Here is a 20,106-nt window from a genome sequence, read left to right as displayed (position 1 = left end):
GGTGAATGAGTGCTGAGGATAACTTCAGGATCTTACCAGGAATTCTTCCTTTTCCTATTTTCTTTTTTCGTAGGGGATCAAAAGGTATAAAACTGCCAGTTAAACTCTCCCCTTGTTTATTTTCAAGTACAAACACAAATGAGCACAAATATATTCGATGAACCAGTGCTTTTCACTGATTAACGTGCTGGTCTTGTTGAAATGCTTTGGTTTATTTTCCAAGGTCTGACATCAAACATCTCCAACTCAGCTTTGATGAGAAACATCGTCTGTCTGTGCCCGAGATTTCAACCTGTGTGTCATTGCCAATAACTGGGGCATTTTCTTTGCCTGCAGCTCTATACTCACATTGTAGTTCTCACTTGGGCTGCTTGAAACTATGTAATAACCCAGGTGATGCTAAACAGAGTTGAGCCTAAAATACCTCCATTAATTCTGCTTTATCCTGTCCCTGATGTGTGCCTGGGCTCCAGGACCAGGCTACATTGCTTGTAAAGCAGGATCCTCATTCTCTCTTCATGGATTTTTGGGTGGTCATGAGTGATAAAGTAAGGCACAGATGTGTCATTCCACTGGGTACTTCATATATTGTACATATTTACAGTTCCTTTCCATTGCTCTTCAGAGCTGTCATTCCCTGTGTTAGAGTCAAATTGCTCTTGCTATAAATTTCACTTCTCAGATATTGATTTTCCTTTCCATGAATGGTTCATCATGTATTTATTTATTTGTTCGTGCTTCGGTGAGGGTTTTTATTTCAGCTTCCATACTCCACTTCCTTATGAGATGCTCGTATTGATGTTTATTTGTCTTTTCAGTCTATTTCTACCAGGAAAGAGTGGTGAGGAGTGAACTGGTGATGTGGGGCTGGCTCTTGGCCTTTGGTGCTTGGTAGATTTTCAAAGCCCAGCAAAACAGGTCTTGTCATTCCAAGTTTAGAAAGAGTCCCCAAACCAGAAGTATTTCTTGATTTTTACATTCAGGCAACAAAGAATAGACTCATTGTCCTTCTTTGCCTCCAAGCAGCTCTCCCTAAAGAGCAGGAAAAATGTCATTTATATCTTTGAACAATAATTGCATTTCCTTATGACTGTATTGCCCCAGTGAGTTGTAATGCAGAAACCTCTTCCCATCCCTCTGCCCATTTCCAAGGTTTTGTCATTTGAAAACAAGTGCAGTGGGTGAAGTGTACGTTAGAAACCGCTAGCAAGCAAACCATTCTCCAATGTCTTTGAAAGGATCAAGGAAACAAGTGAATAATAAGTTTTCAGCCAGGTGTGTTCACCTACAAACTCTGAAATCACTCTTTGCCATCTGTCTGGCATCACTGGAGTGTGTTTGGAAGGGTACTTTTGGGGATTTGCAGCACAAAACGAGGTGATAACTTCTCTTTTATACCATCAGCTTTCACATACAAGCCCTTGAGGAAGGGAATGGTTTTTGGTTATGTGCCCTTTCTCTTGTTCTGCATGTTCTGCGGTGGTGCAAGGTAAAACTCACTCCTCTACAGAAGTGAAACTTCATCAGTTCCCTTCATCAGCAGTAGCCTCTTGCGTATCTAAATCTTTATCCTCATTTCTACAACCATGAAATAGAGGGAAAGCAGGCGAATGGTGTCCCCGGGCTGGGAATGGCATGTCCTTCAACAGCATCTCCCTGTATGTTCACTCTACATTATTTCCCTTCCTCTCTAGGATCTTCTCAGGATATACAGGGTATTTCAAAAAGGTGGACCCAATTTGAAGTATCTCTGCTTTGAAATTGGGTCCATCTGTTTGAAGCACCCTGTATTCTATATGTTATTACCAGCGTTTGGACATACGACTGCCATGAAATTTACTGTAGTGCTAATGAGAGGCTCAGTACGTTTAAGGAATAGTTTAATCTGGTGATAAAATGTGCCATCTTAGGCAGAGATATGAAGTGGAACTCTTGCCTATATTAAGTTACTAAAAGTCCAAATATTTCTCATACAAGAGCAGTAGCCCCAGGTAATATTTATAATTGATGTTTCTAATTGTACTCTTAAACTGAACAGTGTACTGTTCAAAATCCTGAAGAGATTTTTGCTAGTTTAGAAAGAGAAGATTGCATTTCTGCATTAGAGAGGTCAATGTGGTTAAACTTGCGTGTACTCTAATAAGCACTGCACCCATCCTAAGCTTTCCTTGGGTTTGCTGCCAGTATCAAAACCAGGGAGCATGTACTAGATACTCACAGAATGACCAAAGTACTGGCTATCACACAGCTGTCTTACTCATTTTGCACATATTTCTATGGATAACCTTATGGGCCTAGAAACAAAAGCACTTGCAGTTTGGTTTAGTTTGGTTAAATTCCAGGAATCTTGTGGATAAGGAATATGTTTGTATTTTCCAACCTTCTGCAGCTTTCCCTGATTTCAGAGATGAGTACAAAGATACATATATAGAGAGAGACACAAATACATCAGCCGCGGTGTGGAATTGCTGGTTTATCAACTTGGCTATTCCTGGCCATTTTCAACTGTGGTTACCCGCTGTGTGTCTTGAAGTTTCGGAATTTAATGCTGATTAAAACAACAATTTATTTTTCTTTTTTTAAAAAAGGTGTAGCACATACAAAATTGGAAACAAAGTAATTAAGTATCAAATTCTCAGCCCATTGTTTTAGATGATGCTGAGGAGCAAATTGTTCTCCACACAAATAACATTACCAGTTGTCTCACTTAATCAGCCAAGCAGGATAAAAACAAACGATAATAGAGACTAATAAAGATACACCATCTTAAACTTTCTTCCTTAAAACCTTTGCTTGTTTCAGTGGCTGCCCCAACAATGACATGGATGCTGCAGTCTCTGCAGTGAACAACGGAGGGACTTCTCTGGTTTGTGTTCTGAAGGGACAATAATTTATTCTTGTGTAGCTTAATTGTCCTTGTAGGATCCCCAGGGCTCCTCTCTGTTGGCAGTGAGCGCATCACCCTTTGTACAAGGCTTCTAGTCTTCCACTTAAAAGTGTGACAATTGCAATTATTTCTTCGGTTATCCTCCCTTAGTTTGCTTTAGAAATGAAGTTAATATTCCTGTGTACTTTACATTTTCATGTTTTCTCATCTCTTTACTATTGCCGTGGCAAGAGCACGTGGTTTGTGACATGTCACAAACTCTTAGTGGCTTATCCAGAGGAGCAAGAGCCAAGATCTCCTACTTCTCACCATGGGTTTCTGAGAGCTTTGCAAGTTTAAATCAAAGGTCCAGTAGGTTCATGTTAGCTCTTCCCTGTTTCCTGACACATGGATAAAGGAGTTAATCATCTGTCCTACAGCTTTTTGCTTTCATTTAAATGAGTTGCTGCATTTGTCTCAGTTCTTCCTGTGAGGGGCTTTATTCAGGAGTGATGGGGTGAAGGAGGATCCATCTCTATTAGGTTAATGAGTTCTTTTCTGTTTTCTAAAAATAACTTGTAATATTACTTATCAAGTAATTTAGAAAAGATTTTTGTTTAAACTGTGCTCTGGTCTAGGAATTTCTGTTTCCTTGTCTTTTTCCAGCATTCCATTTATTCTTGAAAATTAAAAAGCTTGACAAATGACGTTGCATAAAAACTTCAGGCTGCAGCCCGTAAGGGTTTGTTTGGTCTGATGGATGCTACTAAGATTTCAAAATGCTGCTTCTAGAACTAATAAAATTGTCTCTGAGGGAAAGCATATTTAATTGTCTGCTGCCAGATTTCTCTGCCACATGACCCTGGCCAAGCTGAAAATGTATTGCAGCCAAAGACAGACAACGGTTCTGTTGGGAAGGAGGAAAACTTACTGGCGTTGCGTTGAAACCCTTGTACTAGTGATGGTCAAAGGACCTTCTAGATCAGCCTCGTTTCCGTTTAGCTTGACGGTGCTTAATTACATCAATTTATTACACTGGCTGCAGGAAGCCTTCCAGGAGAAGAAAGTGGTGGCTGTTTGTGAGTGTGTGTAGAAAGATAATCTCCTTGCTTTGTGGAAACATCTTCACACTCATTTGGAGAGGCTGCTCCCAGGAGTTCAAGTGTGGGAGATGCAGGTACACGGATGGAGAGAGAAGGGAGATTAGGAGACCAAAGAAGTGAGGTGGAATCAAACACTTCAAGGCCAGATGTCCCTACTTTATATTGCACTGGAGGAATGGGAACAATTCCTGGCCGCTTAAAGAAACAACTAAAAATATGCATTCTGCATATTCTGTCTGAAGATTCAACTGCACTTTGCGTCAACTTGCAACGATAACCAGGAAAAGAGCCGTTTAGTTAGGAGGTAAAAATCTTCCAAAATGTCTCTCTGCAGACTCAAAGGCATGAACTGTGCATTTAAGTGAACGCTGCCAGCTTTGTCACGGTTTTGTGACATCAAGGTTTTTTGTAGGATGTAATTTGATATCTGGCTCATCTTTAACAACTGCCCTCAAAACAAGTGAAAAACCGCGTATTTGTTAAATGTATAATATTTGTCAGTCCTGTCGAAAAAAATGAACTTTATCACTCTTTGACCAGTGCCCTTGACTATATTCGCTAGAATAAGGTTGTCTCTTGTGGGAGAGGTCACAGAGAAGAAGAAGACTTATCGTTTTTACCATCTTTGGACAGAGCAGCGTTTGCTTTCTGGGCTCTGTTCGAAGACAATGAGCAAAGATAGTGATCGGTGTTCATGTGGCTTCTTCTTTGCTACCAGCCAGCGTTATCTGGTTTGAAATGTCAAGTTCCCTCCTGTGTGCGGCAAAGAGAAGATGCGATAGCATTCACACAGGCCCTGCTCCCAACAGGGGGTGGATATTCACATCTGTGCAAACATCCTGCCCAAACGACCCCCAGAGAGCTCCTCTGAACACAGGCTGCTCTGCTCTATGATGGATTGAATTGTGATGCTAGTCTTAAAGCTGAGAAGCTCCAAGCTGATTATATGTCTAATTACAGGCCCACAGAACGCCTTTGTATTTCTAGGCATTTTGTCTGCTTTTTATTACACTTGTTCTTAAAATATCTCATTATTTGTTCAAACGCATAAGACGATGAAGTTATTTTCTTAATAAAAAAACCCAAACCCACAAACAAACAAAACCACTACACAGAAAGAAAACCAAACTAACCAGCAAAACGAAACCCAAAACCAAACACAAACAAACAACAAAACCCCAATGAAACACTCAAGAAAACAAACAAACGCAGACACATTCTGGTCAGACCAAGTGAATTTCTTGTTCATCCTTCTGTTACTCCCTCCTAATTAATCAGGTCTCTTTCTCTGATCTCTTCTGGCAGTGTGAGATGCGTAGTTGTGCAGCATCTTCCCTCTCACTGCGTGCACACCCTGAAGTGTTCCTAAGGTTTTGTGTGTCAGATTTAGAAATCAACAGCCTTTGGTACGTGTGCTGGGGTGTCTGATGGATTTCTGGTGCCTGGAAGCAAAGGCAGGGGAATGGCCTTACATTAGCAACACAAGATTCAGAGTCATAAGTCAGGCGGTACTAACATTTAAACATTGCACAACATCTATATGTGCACGGGCATATCTTTTGATTTCTTTGTTTTCTGCCTCTGAAGTCTACAGGGTGTGCTTAGATCAACATTTCAAGCTGGATTTGGCAATGGTGCAGGCCAGAAATCAACATTTTGTGCAACTTTGATCTCAAAAGCTGGAGTGGTGCTGCTAAATGCCTTGAAAAGAAATGAATTGGCAAGTCCGGTAGTCATCTCAGGCTAGATGGAGCTTTGGACAGCAAGTTTTAACACACACCCACACCCACACCCACACCCACCCACCCACACCCACCCACACCCCAACAGTTATTAGGGCTTCATGTTATTAATGCTCTTCTGACAAAGAGTTTGCAAAATTAGTAACTAAAAATATTAATTGCTCTTTTATGTAATGTGCATTTAATGTTTCACAGCAGAAATGCTAAGAATTCTATTATAAATTAATAATCTTACTAAACTTTTAATAACTTCCTTAAAGTAATATTTCCAAGTGGTTTTTGTTTCATTATCATATTTTTTGCAACCTTGAATAAGCTATTGGTACACGTTATAACAGTAGTGTTAAGTTAAAAGAATTTGTGTTCAAAATATTACTGGGATTTACTGCTTCAAATTCAAATATGTGCAGTGCAAAAGAATTCAGAATCAGGCATTAAATTCAAATTGTGGGCCAGTGAGATGGATCTTTTCTAAACCTGCCTAGTTTTGTACAATACTGCTCTTCATGTTATTCTCAAGCTTAAACAAGCCTGGCATTGTAAACTAGAAGCAATTACAGGAGCTCCAAATATTCAGGTAATTCAAGTAGAGTCTCTGAAGCAGAGAATGTAACGACCAGAGAGTAAACATCTGAAATAAATATTTAATTTTAATGTAATGATCTAAAAACCAAAGTTAAAAGGCAGGGGGCCTAATGCCCTGGAAGTGAGGGGAGAGATCAGGCATTGCAGAGAGAACGAAGCTTCTGATGGGACTGGATTTGCAAGCACATCTGTGTCAAGTTGTGCTGCATCGAGATGAAAATGTTTTAAGTTGGAGTTCTTATTTCTTGTAATATTGGAGTTCTAGCATGCTGCTTCCTTCTGAGTGCTGGGGTACGACTGAGTATTTGGAGAGGTCTCAGTATGATTCTGAGCTTTGCTCCTTCATAGTCAACCAAACCAGCATCTCCTTTTCATCTGCCTGATTGAAGTTTTCATAGCAGGTCACATTATTGGGGAAAGGAGGGAGGGGGGATGTTTTCTTCTGTAAGAGGGCAGGACAGAAACTCCACTGCAGTGCTTTAGTCAAAGTAAACTAAATATTCGGATTATTTTTAATGAGTTTTTTTACAGTCAAAAAGAAATAACCATTGAAGACCGAACTGGGAAAGACAGAGAAATTTCCCGTAGGTGGGCTGGTTTCACCATAGGATAAAATAACACATTTGTGCTGTGGCATGTACTGATTGATTATGTCATGTAAGAACAAAGCAATTAGGTTAATTTACACAGTAATTAGTTTATTGCTTTCTTTTAGTTTGGTCTCTAACACCTTTGTTTAAAAAATTGAGCACACACTTTTGGAGGGTTTTAATTTCTCTAATTAAAATCTGAGTGCACGTATTGCAACACCTGCCGTGCAAGTGAAACCCATGTGAACCAACACCAGCCCTCTGGTACTTTGGGAGGACACTCACAAGGAAATAACACCGCAGGGTACCACAGCTTACACGCTTTCATCTCCATCTATGGCTGGCAATTAGTTCTTAATAAGTTCCCAGCCCCTATTTATGCCAGTGGCAGATTTTGTAAGTGAGCACATGGAGCTGTGCAGCGTTGAGGGGAGGATTCGAGCCTCTGGAAGGTGGATGATCCCTGGGACACCATTGTGCTTGTGGAGCTCTCGCTCTCTTAGGTTGCTTTTAGGGTGACGTACGTCTGGCTGTGAGCTATTGACGTCACACTCGTACCTGTCACTCGGTACAGACAAGATCCAGTTAATGGTTTAACTCCAAGTATTAGACCTACAGCTCTTGGGCAGTTTTTATGCAGTTCCTCTCAAAGGAAGTTTCTTTATTTCTTCTGTTCTATACGCTTCATTTATGATCAGTTTTGGCTGGAGCCCAGGAAGTGTATATCATTGAACTGTGGGAAAAATACATATTATTTTGCATCTAAGTCTGCCGGGAGCTGTTAATTATGTAACAAGCATTTCACATCAGTAAATGAACTGAGGAAGATTTCTTTGTTTTGTTTTTTTTCCTTTCTCTTTGAAAACACTGCTCTTTTTCAGAGCTCAACAGCTTGTCTGGGTGTATGGTTTAACTCTTAGGTTGCGCTGTGTGGTAGGAGTTGGACTCGATGGTCCTCGTGGGTGCCTTCCAGCTCAGGATGTTCTGAGTCTCCTCCATAATATAAAACAAGTATCTGTTTGTGTATGCACATGCACACATAGACACATATGCATGAATGCTCAGCCAGCAGGAAAACTCACTATTTGGGACCACTGTGCCAGGACCAGCATGCGGTGTTTTATCAGAAAATTCACTAAATAAGGGGTGTATTTAATTAGCGTTGGGGCTGGATTTCTCCTGTTGTTGTGTTGCTTTGGTTTCAATCAGGCTTTTGAAGTCACCTTGGTTGTTCATGTGTTTGTCAAGTGGAACTAGAAATTTTGTAGATTAATTCCATAATGTTTCCTAAAAACCTTATAGAATAATCCAATTTAAGCATTAAAAAACTTGAGTAGATTGCTGTCTTTTAAGAATGGATATATAGTAACATGCGTGTTCTGGATTTCCTTAGAAATGATGTCCCTAAATCCATTACATGCTTTCATTTATTGGTCATAAAAGAGAATTAAACATAAAAGCTCTTTTAACAATAACATTAGGTTCCAAGTATTTTATGTGATAATGAAATAGAATGTGTTTTAAAGTTACAGTTTCTTCCTGACATATTAGTCGAATTTGCTACTTAAAGTAGGTGGAAGGTCTCCTCTGAATTGAAACACAACTCTTTTCTCCTCAGTGTTCTTAAACTGTTAGAGGTCAATGAGAAGGTATAAATTTTCTAATCGTAAATATAAAATATCAATATAAAATCTTAATATATAAATAAGTATAAAAATACCAAAATGAATGTCCATTGTGTTGATTGCATTGAAGAGTTTTTAATGTGATCTTCACTCTGCAAGCTGCATTTGTAATTACTGATTATTTTGCATGGTTATGTTATAGCACTGATTATATGTTTCACTATGGGAAAAAATACAGAGCTAATGATGAACTTTAGAATTACTGGTTGGAATTTTCTGAACACCCACGGAGTTTTAATTACGTGATAGTTGTACAGGGCATCCCTTAACCCAAATGCTCAGCTCTGCTGATGTTTTTAGTCCTCTCCCTTGTAGTCCCTGGCATTGAGCTGCCATCTGATCCCATGGGCATGTGCATTTCTGCTGGTGGAGGAATGCGTGTGACTATAGCATGGTGACCTACATTGCCATCTCGAGCCTGGCATGGTCGGAATCCAGGACATTTTCATATTTTGACCTAATCCAGGCAGAGTTCCCTGACTCAGCTGCCCAGGATGGAGGCAGGGAGGGCTTGGGACGAAAGGAAGAGCAGGCAGAATGCTGGGGGGATTCCATGGTGGGGATTGCAGTAAATATTAATTAGACCTTTAAAACCGACTGTTATGCATCTCAGATGAACCTCTCAGCCAACACAAGGTATAACGAGTTGCCTTTTTGCTTCACAAAAGTGTTCTTAATGCTTAGGAGCTTAATCAAAAGGTAATATATTGGTTTGCGCAGTAGTAATGTGGTTCAGTGCTTCGCCGATGTTTAAGACAAGACTTGAAGTGAGTGCTCGTCTCCTTTATAAAGTACATGAATTTTCCACTTAATTTTCTGGTCTCATTGGAAGCCCATCTTACCTGTCTAACTCATGTCTATGAATTCTGCCAGGCGTTAAGCAAATATTTATTGCAAACCCTGCCGTCCTTTTGTCTTTTAATGGATTTAACCGTACCTGTTAACATATTAATATTTCTCTTCTCGCTGAAGCCCACAGTAACCATTCTGTGGCATCTTAGTGGGGACAGAAGATGCTTTAAGTGTTTGTTTTGTTTTCTGAGCAGCATTTTGAGAAGCCCTGGTAGCAAGAAATGCTGGGATGTACTGGGAAGTATTTGACAACTTTTTTGTAAGTCAGGGAAACTAGCTGGGTAACTGAATGAAAGGATTGTATTTTGTGGAAGGCAGTCAGCACAAAACAGGAAAATAGTTTCAAGAATGATTCCATGCAAAAAACCCACAAACCAAAACAAGAAAAGACTCAGATGATATCAAAGCCTCAGTGCCCAGAGCCACACTGACTTTTCCCGCTTTGTCTGTAAGACTTTATTTACTACTGCTCTGGTAGTACTTGAGATTGAATAAACCCCACTGGCCTCTTCCAAGCAGCTCTTTTTTTAATGTTATCTAATGACTGTGTAGTGTTACGTTATCTTATTTGTTTCACATTCAAATTTTCCTAATAGATTGCAGGAAGAAGAAAAGGGCTGAAATCTCAAGTGCTGTGTTTTTGTGTCCTGGATCAGGGGATATAAACAGAGCTCTTGACTCCTGGAGAATTTAGAGAAAGGAGAGACGTGCTTGACCTGCCCTTATCAGCTGGACTTTACCAGCACCTAAAAAATGGAGGGGTTTGGTTTTGTTTTTAATTTGATTGTATGTCTTTATGACTGTGGTATAAACCTTTGAAAGCAAAGGTTTGTAATGGAAAAGGCTGACAGTCTCTTGAACTTACGGCAGCAGCAGCCATTAGTTTGTGTGCACGTTGGTGTGCGGGTGCAGTTGATAGTGATGGATACCGAACGTCATTTTTCTAAAAGGCTGACCTTGAAAAACGCCAACGTCAGAGCGCCAACAGCAGATACACACCTCTAACAGCTGTCAAATGTCAAACAGCCTGCACCTTATGACACAATGCGGTTTAATCCTCTCAGATGTCACCCTTATAACTTTTGAAGCATTCTCTTGTAGAAGAAAAGCAACATTGACAAATTGTGTGAGACAGAGAGAGGTATAAATTTTTACGCCAAAGCACGCTAATGTAGCTAATTAGCCAAGAGCTGATGTTCTAGCTACCTTTTTATCTTCTCTGTATTGCAAAGGCTGCGTTTTCAGAACTCTGCTTGCCCAGAGCCTGAGAATATTTAGGCACCTAGCAGTACATTATTTGCTATTCCCTTGGGAATATTTAGGAACATGCTTTTAGAAGTCTGTCTCAGTTCTGCTAAATATAGGGAAAAGGCTGGTATTCTTTTCTTTTTTTCTGAAATGTGTCCATATATTTCAGTTGTAAACTGTTTGGGATAGAACATGTCTCTTACTAAGGGGATTAGTAAGAGATTACTCAGAGATTGAGACTCAGTCTGGGGTGATTGTAGGTCTTGACTGTAATGTACATATTGTAAAGGAGCCGCAGGGTGCTTTGAACTGAATTTGGAAGTGTTTGAGGCAGGCAGGTTTTTCTCTGAGAATCAGAGACCGTGTCTTACACGGTCCAGCTGAGGGACCTTTCTCAAAGGAGCAGTTAGTGATTTTTCCAAGAGAGGATCCGTTTCATCTGTTTGCTGGTGCTGATTCTGAATGGGAGAAAAAAGTGTGGGTTGAAGGCTGTCTAGATTTATATCAAAAATTCAGGACAGTTAACTTCTGTATGGAGCTGAAATATGTCTGAAGATCAAATTTATATATGTTTATATATGCATGTGTGTGAAATTTATAACTATACATATATGAAATATGTGCGCATATATATATACACATGATGTATTTATATGTGGCTATATACACATAGAGTTGCACACTCAAGCACTGCAAATAAGTGATTTAAGGCTTTTTCTAAGACCCTGCTTTAGAAGATAAGCCCTCGGGGAAGAAAGCAAGCAAGTCTGTTGAGCTCTTGCCACCGAGGTTGGGGTCTTCCCGATGTCCTCAGCGGTACGTGAGCCCTTTCTGTTAAGCCGGGATCAAGAAGAGCAAACTCTGTGGGACCAATTGTGTTAGTTTCGGCTAATTCTGCTCTAGCAACGTGTTGAGCGCTGCTGATGAAAAGTAAGAAGATTAAACTCCGCATAATCTGGGGATCTTTATGTAAGTGAAGTTCAAATTACCATAAGCTCCTCAAATCATTGATCTGAGGATCAGTAAGGCAAGAGTAACTCAAAGGGGAAGAATAACTCAAAGTAGCTCAAGTTGCACATCATCTTTAGGTCTTTTTTTTCTTCACCCTTTCCAGTAAAACCCTTTAAATATGCTTTGGAAGAAGAGAATTGTTTTTGTTGTACCCTCTTAAGGGAAGGAAGCTTTGAAAGGAGCTGCACAGTTGTGTCTGTTCCTCAGTTAGTTCACATGCAGTTGCATTGGACTTATAGAGGCTATGAAAGTGCTGAAAGTCACTGATTGATTATGTTAATGCTATCTCACTATTTTGATAAAGATTGCTTTTGCTAAATGCAGGTATTGTAGCTTCTGATTTTTAGAAGGAAATATATCCATGGTGTTCAATGGATACGTCCACATACAACAGAAACAAGCCAGCTGGCTCAAAGTGCCATCACGTTGCACAGGTTTTCACCCTATTTAATGTTTACAAATTTGTAACAAATTTTCTGTGGATTTTCAGACCTTCTGGTGACAGTAATTCTAGTGCTATTAAGCTTGCTGTTCTCTGGTGCCATTTGTGGTCCCCCTGGATGTAACATGCAGCTGTATATTAAGTATCGCACCCGCTTTAGGTTGACCCCATTTGAGGCAGGGGATCGTTAGGAAGAGTGATGGCTGCTCTGGGTCGAGCCGTTTCACAAGTGCTTTAACACTGCCTGGCACCCAGTGCCCATGAACATTGTCAAATATGCTTTTATTAAAGCAGGGATGTAGCCCCACTGTGTGTGTGTGTCAAGTGAATTTACAGCTCAGACAAGAGCTCTAAATATTTAAAAGTGATCCAATTACTTTTCTGAAATATTTTACGTCGATAATAGTATAGAATTAATGCTCATTTCAATGAAATACATTGTCTTTACTCATTAAAACAGACCTTTTTATCCACAGTTTTAGAAGTTTGTCACATAGCATGTGCCTGTGAAATGTTTTTATTACAATAAAAGCATCTTTGGAAGGCGGAGGCCACGTGTAAGGAGCTCCTGCCATCAACCCCTTCTCCAGCCTCAGGGGCAAAGTGTTTTACTATTTGACTTAGGAGAAACTTCTAATTTTAGTAAGAACTTTTTTTTTTTCCTTGCTAAATCTCTACTGCTGCTTGGAGATGAATTGTGGTGGATTACCATAATAATACTGTAATAGACCACCTGGACATTGTTACTAATGAACTCGATGAAATATGAGTTCTGGAATTAATTTTAAATGAGCTTTTTCCCGCAGTGGGTAGAAGGAGGCAGATCAGACAGGGAAGAGCTTTGCTGGCACAGATCAGCTGTATCTTTGCACGTAGTTCAGAGGCGCTGTGTGATCTGAATGCTCAGTGTATGCTAAATCTGAGTTGCCTTTTTCCAATAACAATTGAGTTTGATATATTTTTTAACTCTTATGGCCATTATTGTGGTAATTTTCATGCTTTAGTACAAGATTCTGTATTCGTATTACCCAAGCTGAGACTCCAATAGTTTGAATATGGCTTTTCTGAATGCTTAAAAGTGGCCTGTGTTATGAAACTTCAGTTAAAAGTTGTTTTTTCTTTGCATGATTTATACCTGAGGATTCTTTAATAAGGGCTGTGAATCAGCAGTGGCTTCATATCCTTCAGTCAAAAGCACCTTTACCATCCACCTCAGATTATTATTTTAAAGGATGCAAAATATTAAACTTACAAAGTTATTTCAATGTATTTAAAAATTAAAACAGACTAATTTCATAGTTTCATGAGACTCTTGAAAAGCCTGAATTAGCAATTTTTAGTTCCATTGGCCATCATGAGCATCTGCTCATACCCATGATCTCTGCAGTGCATTCCTTGATCTAACATGTTGTTCCTTCTGCACATTACAGAGCTTGCAAAACAGAAAAACGAGCCATCCATAAAAGATAATTCTAATAGCCTCACTTTCCATTTGTTAGGATGGCATTGGGAATTGCTTATCTTGAGAAATCACATTGGTCCCTTTTTGTATGCAGTTCCTATGAATCCAAAGTTAATTAAAGAAAATTTCATGTGGAAAAATCTTCTTTGTCCTTCCAAAATATGGCCATACTTAAAATTCACTGTCAGTGTGGTGTTGCATGAAAATTCAAATGGAACGGAAAATTGGAACTATACATTAAATGAATAATTGTCATTTTCTTCACCACTTATGCTAACGTCTTTACCTGTAGTGAATTAATTTAGTATGGAGGTGGATGTCATGCATTGCTGTTACAGCACTTTTGTAATTTAGTAGTAATTAATATACCACTAATGCACAGTGCAACCACGTTCTCGGATTTATTCTCCATTCAGATTTGTCCTTTTTCCCAGCTGGTTGAAGAGAAAATTCCGTTGTATAGAATAGCAGGTTCATCTTGTGTCACTGGGCCAGCCCAGAAGGAACTATTTTCTGTGGCAGTTTTTGTTTTGAGTTCTAAGTCCAAGCATATGGAAGAAAGTGATTTACCTCTTTAAAGTGCATGACCTGGAATATTGTGTCCAGTTGTGGCCCCTCAGTGGCTCTTCTCAGTGACAACCAATGATAGGACAAGGGGCAATGGGTTCAAACTGGAACACAAAAGGTTCCACTTAAATATGAGATGAAACTTCTTCCCAGTGAGGGTGGCAGAGCCTGGCCCAGGCTGCCCAGGGGGGTTGTGGAGTCTCCTTCTCTGCAGACATTCCAACCCGCCTGGACACCTTCCTGTGTAACCTCATCTGGGTGTTCCTGCTCCATGGGGGGATTGCACTGGATGAGCTTTCCAGGGCCCTTCCAATCCCTAACATTCTGTGATTCTGTGATGACAGATTCATGTTTCATAGAGCTGAACTGAAAAAAATAAACCCACAGGATATTTTGCTGGAAGAAAATGGCTTTTTTTTGAGGGGTGTGAGATAGAGCACGGTTTCAATTCCTGTAGATAACAGTACATTTATAAATGCATGTTTTATTGCTAACACCATATGGCTACACGTACATTAAAAAGGCCATTCGTACCAGCAGGCTTGAAAAGCGAATGTGTGATTTACCTTTAATGTCAAGGAACTAGGAGCCAAAAATTCTTGATTTTCATATTTCAGCATTGATTTTCTGTTTTCCGTTGAAGGAACCTGTCTCTGAAGCTGTCGAAGGACGTGGAGCCGGGGGACCCCAGGCACCCCCGTGTCACCCCGCTGCCCGGCAGCCCCAGCGTGGAGTGGCCCTTTCCCAGCCTGGAGGAAGGGGGAGGCATCGAGTCTTTGCCCTTCAGATTGATGCTGCAGGATTGCACAGCTGTGAAGACATTGCTCCTGAAAATGAGGAGGGTTCTCCAAGAGGTAATCACCAACTCATTTGTTAAATTAATAGCTTTCAGCAGCAGAAAAGGGTCAGGAAAAAAAAATTATGGACTTGATGTCCTTTAATATGTCTTGAACGTGGAGTTGATGCAGAAGTATGAATAGTCATGGTGGAAGTCAGAAAGTTTCTACTACAGCAGAATTTCCCTGACGCTGCCATCTTGGTGTGCAGAGTATAAAGCTTCTCTTGAGCTTTTACCAAAAAGGAGGTGGGAGAGATGAACCGCTTCAGATCAAAATAAATGGTATTGTTTTCCTGTGCTTTAGGGCTTTTCAGTTTTCTTACTACATTTGTTAATCAGTAGGAAGTTGGATGCAGTTTATTCAAAAAAGAGATGCAAAGGAAAATATGTTCTCTTAAGTAACAGTACTAAAATAAAGGTTAATAGCTTGAGTTTGTAATCGACGGCTGAAATCAGATTTCTTAGGCCATTCTAATAATTTCAAGAGTCGTGGCTTGTCCTGTCCTGCTATGTTCTCCTGCCTTCCCCACGGACTGCTGATGTGGCTTTGAAAATGTTCTTTTGCATACAGTTCCCTTTGGTATTTTGGAAGAAATCAAATTATTATTGGGTTGAGGGTTTTTTGCCACTCTCCAGCTGTGAAGCTTTAACTCAGATGCAGTTTTGACAAGCTTTCATCTCCGTGTTAGTGAATTGCAGCACGCGTTGTCTTTGTGATCTACAGGAAAGAGAAAATGTTGGTTTGTTTTATTATTTATATAGCGCATAGAATTACACAATACTTAAGGTTCAGAAGGCTTGCTGGAGGTCCAACTACTCTACTCAGAGTAAGGCCAACTTAGAAACAGGTTGGTCAGGTCCTTCTCTGCTTAAGTTTTTTGTATCTTAATGGGGTTTCCACGTCATCTCTGGTCAGCTGTTCCAATATTTCACTGCACCATTGTCATTTTTTTCTGTAAAATATAATCAGGATTTCCCTTGTTGCGACTTCATCATATGATGAAGTGCTAGTCATTTAACGGAGACATTTGAAATACCAAAATAAGGCATTGGCAAGTTGTTTTGTTCTGTTTTCTGCTCACTTTTTGATCATCTGTATCTAAATTCAACCAATTGTCCTGTCTGAGAGGTTTGTCAAAGGTTTAGCTGTGATACTCCTCATAAACAGCATGTTTTTGCTGGCTGGCAAGCCTCACGCCTTCCAGTTTCCTTCAGTTTTCTGGAAGTTTTTTATGTATCCTGTTGGGCTTCTTAATGGGCTGTTTTGCTGAATACAGAATTGAAATCATTAATTCTCCATCAGTTCCTGCTTATATAATGTCAGAATATAGAGTGAATTTAAAGGTTCTTGTTGACGGAGAAGGATTTGTAACCCTGTTATATATGGAAATAAATAATAAGATTGTTAATGTTACATGACATAGCAGTCTAACATTCAGCTGCTACCACTGGCAGCATGCTCTGGAGCTTGCGCTGTCAATAACTCTATGTTTTGCTCAGAAAAGTTCTTTCTTACCGTGATGGTAAGCATAAGAATTTTATTTTTAACTTATCAAGTTCCATTAAACTTGTGTAAGAATCTGCTGTGATTTTCTATATGAAGAGAGATACGTTGCAGCTTATAGTACTTAATCTTTTAAAACATTCACCAGCTGATCATCAAGAAAGGAACACAAGGTATTTCATTTGACTCACTGGAATTGCATGTCCTGTTACTAATACCTCTCTATGCAACTCAGATCGATTTCATTTCTTCATCTTAATCATTCAGTCCTTTACTTGCCTGTTCCTTTCTATCTCATAATTTCCATCTCCCCATCAGACTGGAACACGAAGTGATTCTGTAATTTTGGTTTTGTCTTGCCTTCCTTAGGAAAACAAAATGGCTTTTTTCTAATTCTACAGTTGGGTATGTGTTGTAATTTAGCTCCCTGTTTTTCGGCACCTTTGAGATGGAGGATCCTGGTAGTATAATAGTACGCATTGTTCTAGTACACAGCTAAACAAGACTCTTAAATAACTGGAATGAAATGACCAGCCTTCTGATTATCAGAAACTTTGCTACCTTGAGTTCTTATTTGTATTTTCTTTTTAATGAGCACTTTATAGTATCGGTGATAGAAAAGATATGGAGAATACTGTAAAATGATATGGGAGTATCCTTTTTAGTAGCCCAGCTGAGAAATAGCTGTTTGATATGTATTGCAATATTCCAGTTCTACTGATAATCAATACACATGCAAATGCTTGAAACAAAAGATTGCTTTGCAAGGTCATTGTTAAAGTACAGAGTTTTCATATCTCCATAGAGAGTGAACAAACCCGTCCACTAAACAGTGGGCATCACCCATGGTGTAATTGCAGGAGAGTGAAAGAGCAGTTACAACACAGTACTCCCAGTTAGTCTTTAAAACATGCTTAAATGTTAAGCCAAAACCAGAACATGTTTCAAAAGAACAACCAAAGAGAAAATGACCTTGACAAATATTACAAAGTGATATTGGAATGACACAACTTGATTATCTCCACAAATACAGACATTTATGCGTTTATGTCACTTTTAAAGTATTAGTGAAAGATCCCAGGAAAATATAATTCCATCAAATTGAAATATTGTGCTGAAGAATCTGATAAATAAGTCACATGAGTACATTTGGCAGGCAGTTTCCATGGAGAAGGTACCCGGCTTCCGTTGTAACCAGATGTGATTTCTTCATCCAGAAATCACTTCTGTCCAAACCAATATTATAAATCAAACTCACAACAGTACGGAATTAAAAGACATGAAAGAAAAATTCTTTCCTTACAGTAGAATCTCATGTGTTTTTAGATGTAGTCAAACGCAGTCTCTGGCAGGCTTATATGGCATGGAAGTGAAATATTCTGTGCCTGTAACACTATGAAGTAAGTATATTTATTTACAAAAATAATAATATGTCACATGTTTTCTTCCACTTCAAAAATATATCTAAACCATACAATCTTTGTGGGAAAAATTACACCTGAGTTATCAGAAGAAAGCTGCGGTATTTCTGTTTTATAGCTGATGTTACCCATAGAAGAAAAAATTGCAGTAGTGTACACAACTTTATTGAAAAATAATATGTTAATTGAGTTAAAATATTAGCCTTGTTATTCAATATAATCCTTCTTCTTAAGCACCGAGCACTGCTTCTAAGGAACAATGTAATTATGATCTGCCAAAATGTAATTCTAGCTACTACAATATGCTATTTTTTTTTTTGGTTGCAGTTGCTTGTAATTGAAGAATCTAAATGGAAAAAGTGCACACAGTATATTGTGTACTGTGCTACAGATTTATGAAGCTGTGAGTTTAGTTAGTTATTAGTCTTATAATGAAAAGGGAAATTAAAGCCATGGCAGTAACTTGCAAGATTGACAATGTTATTAGGTAATAGATTGAGTAAAAGACTAATGAATGATCATTTAATTAAGAGAATTACCATTTCACTTTCAGTGAAAAAGCCTTGAAAATGTCTACTAATAATTCTCTATAGCTTTGGCCACGCAAGTGTCAGGAGGCAGGTTGTCCCCTCGTGTTCTCAAGAGCTCGTTGGCCAAAGCCGAGGGTTGTTCTTGGTCTCCCTTTTCTCTCCATCCCTCTCATGTGTCTTGAACTGGGGTTTGTGTTGGTTTGGTTTGTTTTTCCTTCAACTCCGAATCTGTGTCATCTTTGCTCCTCCATATGCCGTGCTTAGTTCTCTATGTTTTAGTACATTTCTGGCCACTAACTGATTGCGTGTAGTCAATTAATTTCTGACAATTAGACTGCAGCTTCTTCTTTACTGATTGCTATCAGCACTAATGAATATGTGCTGCCTTTTCCCAAACAATAGATGGGCTTTCCCCTGCTGTTCCAGATGAGACTGAAATGATTTTCATCTCCAGGCCAATGGGGAGGATGTTGAAGGGCTTCACCTTTGTTGAAACCGCTGGTAGAATATTTCAGGCAGGAACGTATGAGGAGAACTGATGCGGTTTTGGTTTTCTGCCTGGCAAGAGAGGGTCTCTATGCTGAAATAAACTGTGAACAAATACAGCTGCTTTGGGAAGGAATCCGTTTAGTCAGTGCTAATGGGTTCATGTTCAAACTTGACATGTTAAACTTGATGAGTTTTACTGAATGTCCCAGTAAAAAGGAAATCTTTCCCACACTTAAGCTTATTTCAACAGGTCATATTTTCCCTGTATTCTTTATGGAATACATAGGTTATCAACTACATAATTCTACTTTTAGGTGTTTTTATGGGGCTATCAGAAGTGACCTTAGTGGTCGCTAATCTAGATAATTAAGATGCCTCGTCTGTTTGTTTGTGTAATTTGGAATATAAATTATTCAGTTCAAGCCCATGTGTCTTTCCCAGCTCTGCAAAACACCGTGCAGGCTGGAGAGCTTTGGAAATTGAAGCTAATAGCTATGATTAGCAATAGAAATAAGTCACTCCGACATACCTTGCATACCGTGTTTTGCTAATTAATCATTTATTTTACTGAGGGAAGTCGCAACTGTCTGTGGCTCTCATGACAACTTAATGCGTCCAATGCAGCGGGTTTAGATTGTGCTTGAAAAAACGAGAAATTTATGTCAAAATGACATAAGTATTTGTGATATTTTGTAGCCTGATTGCTAAGCAATATGGAATCAGCCTTAAAAATATGGTTTTTAAAGACATGGAGGTATTTACTGCCGTCCACTGTGAAATGCATTGTGTTTACTAATATTGTCTGTTAGGTACTACGAGCAATTGCAAGTTTAATACCCTGTAAAATAGTGCAGGTTTTCTTCCTTTAAATAACTTGATAATTAACCACTGTAGCATTACTGATTTTATTCAACAACTCTGCATTTAACACAGTCCCTTTTATCAAGTAATTAATGCTGGAAATCGTTAATTTCTTCATTTCATGGTGTGTTGACACTGCATATACCCATAAATTTAAATAACTAATAATAAAAATGTACTAGATTTAGTAATAGGCTTTAACTTTATCGAAGATCTTTTATTTTAAGCTAATCCATTATAAGGTATTTAATAGGAACAAACTCAGTATTTGCTATTTAGCATCCTCAAGGTACAAGAAAACTCTTTTTTT

At 39.0% G+C, this 20,106-nt stretch overlaps 1 protein-coding gene across 2 annotated transcripts in view; it reads left to right on the top strand.

Moving 5' to 3' along the window:
- Positions 1 to 20,106, top strand: part of CCSER1 (coiled-coil serine rich protein 1) — a 413,875-nt gene that overhangs the window by 147,479 nt on the left and 246,290 nt on the right. For both annotated transcript variants that reach the window (XM_082050532.1, XM_082050533.1), the window contains exon 6: positions 14,797 to 15,007. In XM_082050532.1, the coding sequence (XP_081906658.1) occupies positions 14,797 to 15,007 (211 nt within the window). The remainder of the gene's footprint in view (positions 1 to 14,796; positions 15,008 to 20,106) is intronic.

This window comes from Streptopelia decaocto (assembly GCF_964273445.1).
Source record: "Streptopelia decaocto genome assembly, chromosome: 4".
NCBI lineage: Eukaryota > Metazoa > Chordata > Aves > Columbiformes > Columbidae > Streptopelia > Streptopelia decaocto.
Note: the sequence above shows the minus strand (reverse complement) of the source record. Positions and strands in the feature narration are given on the sequence as shown.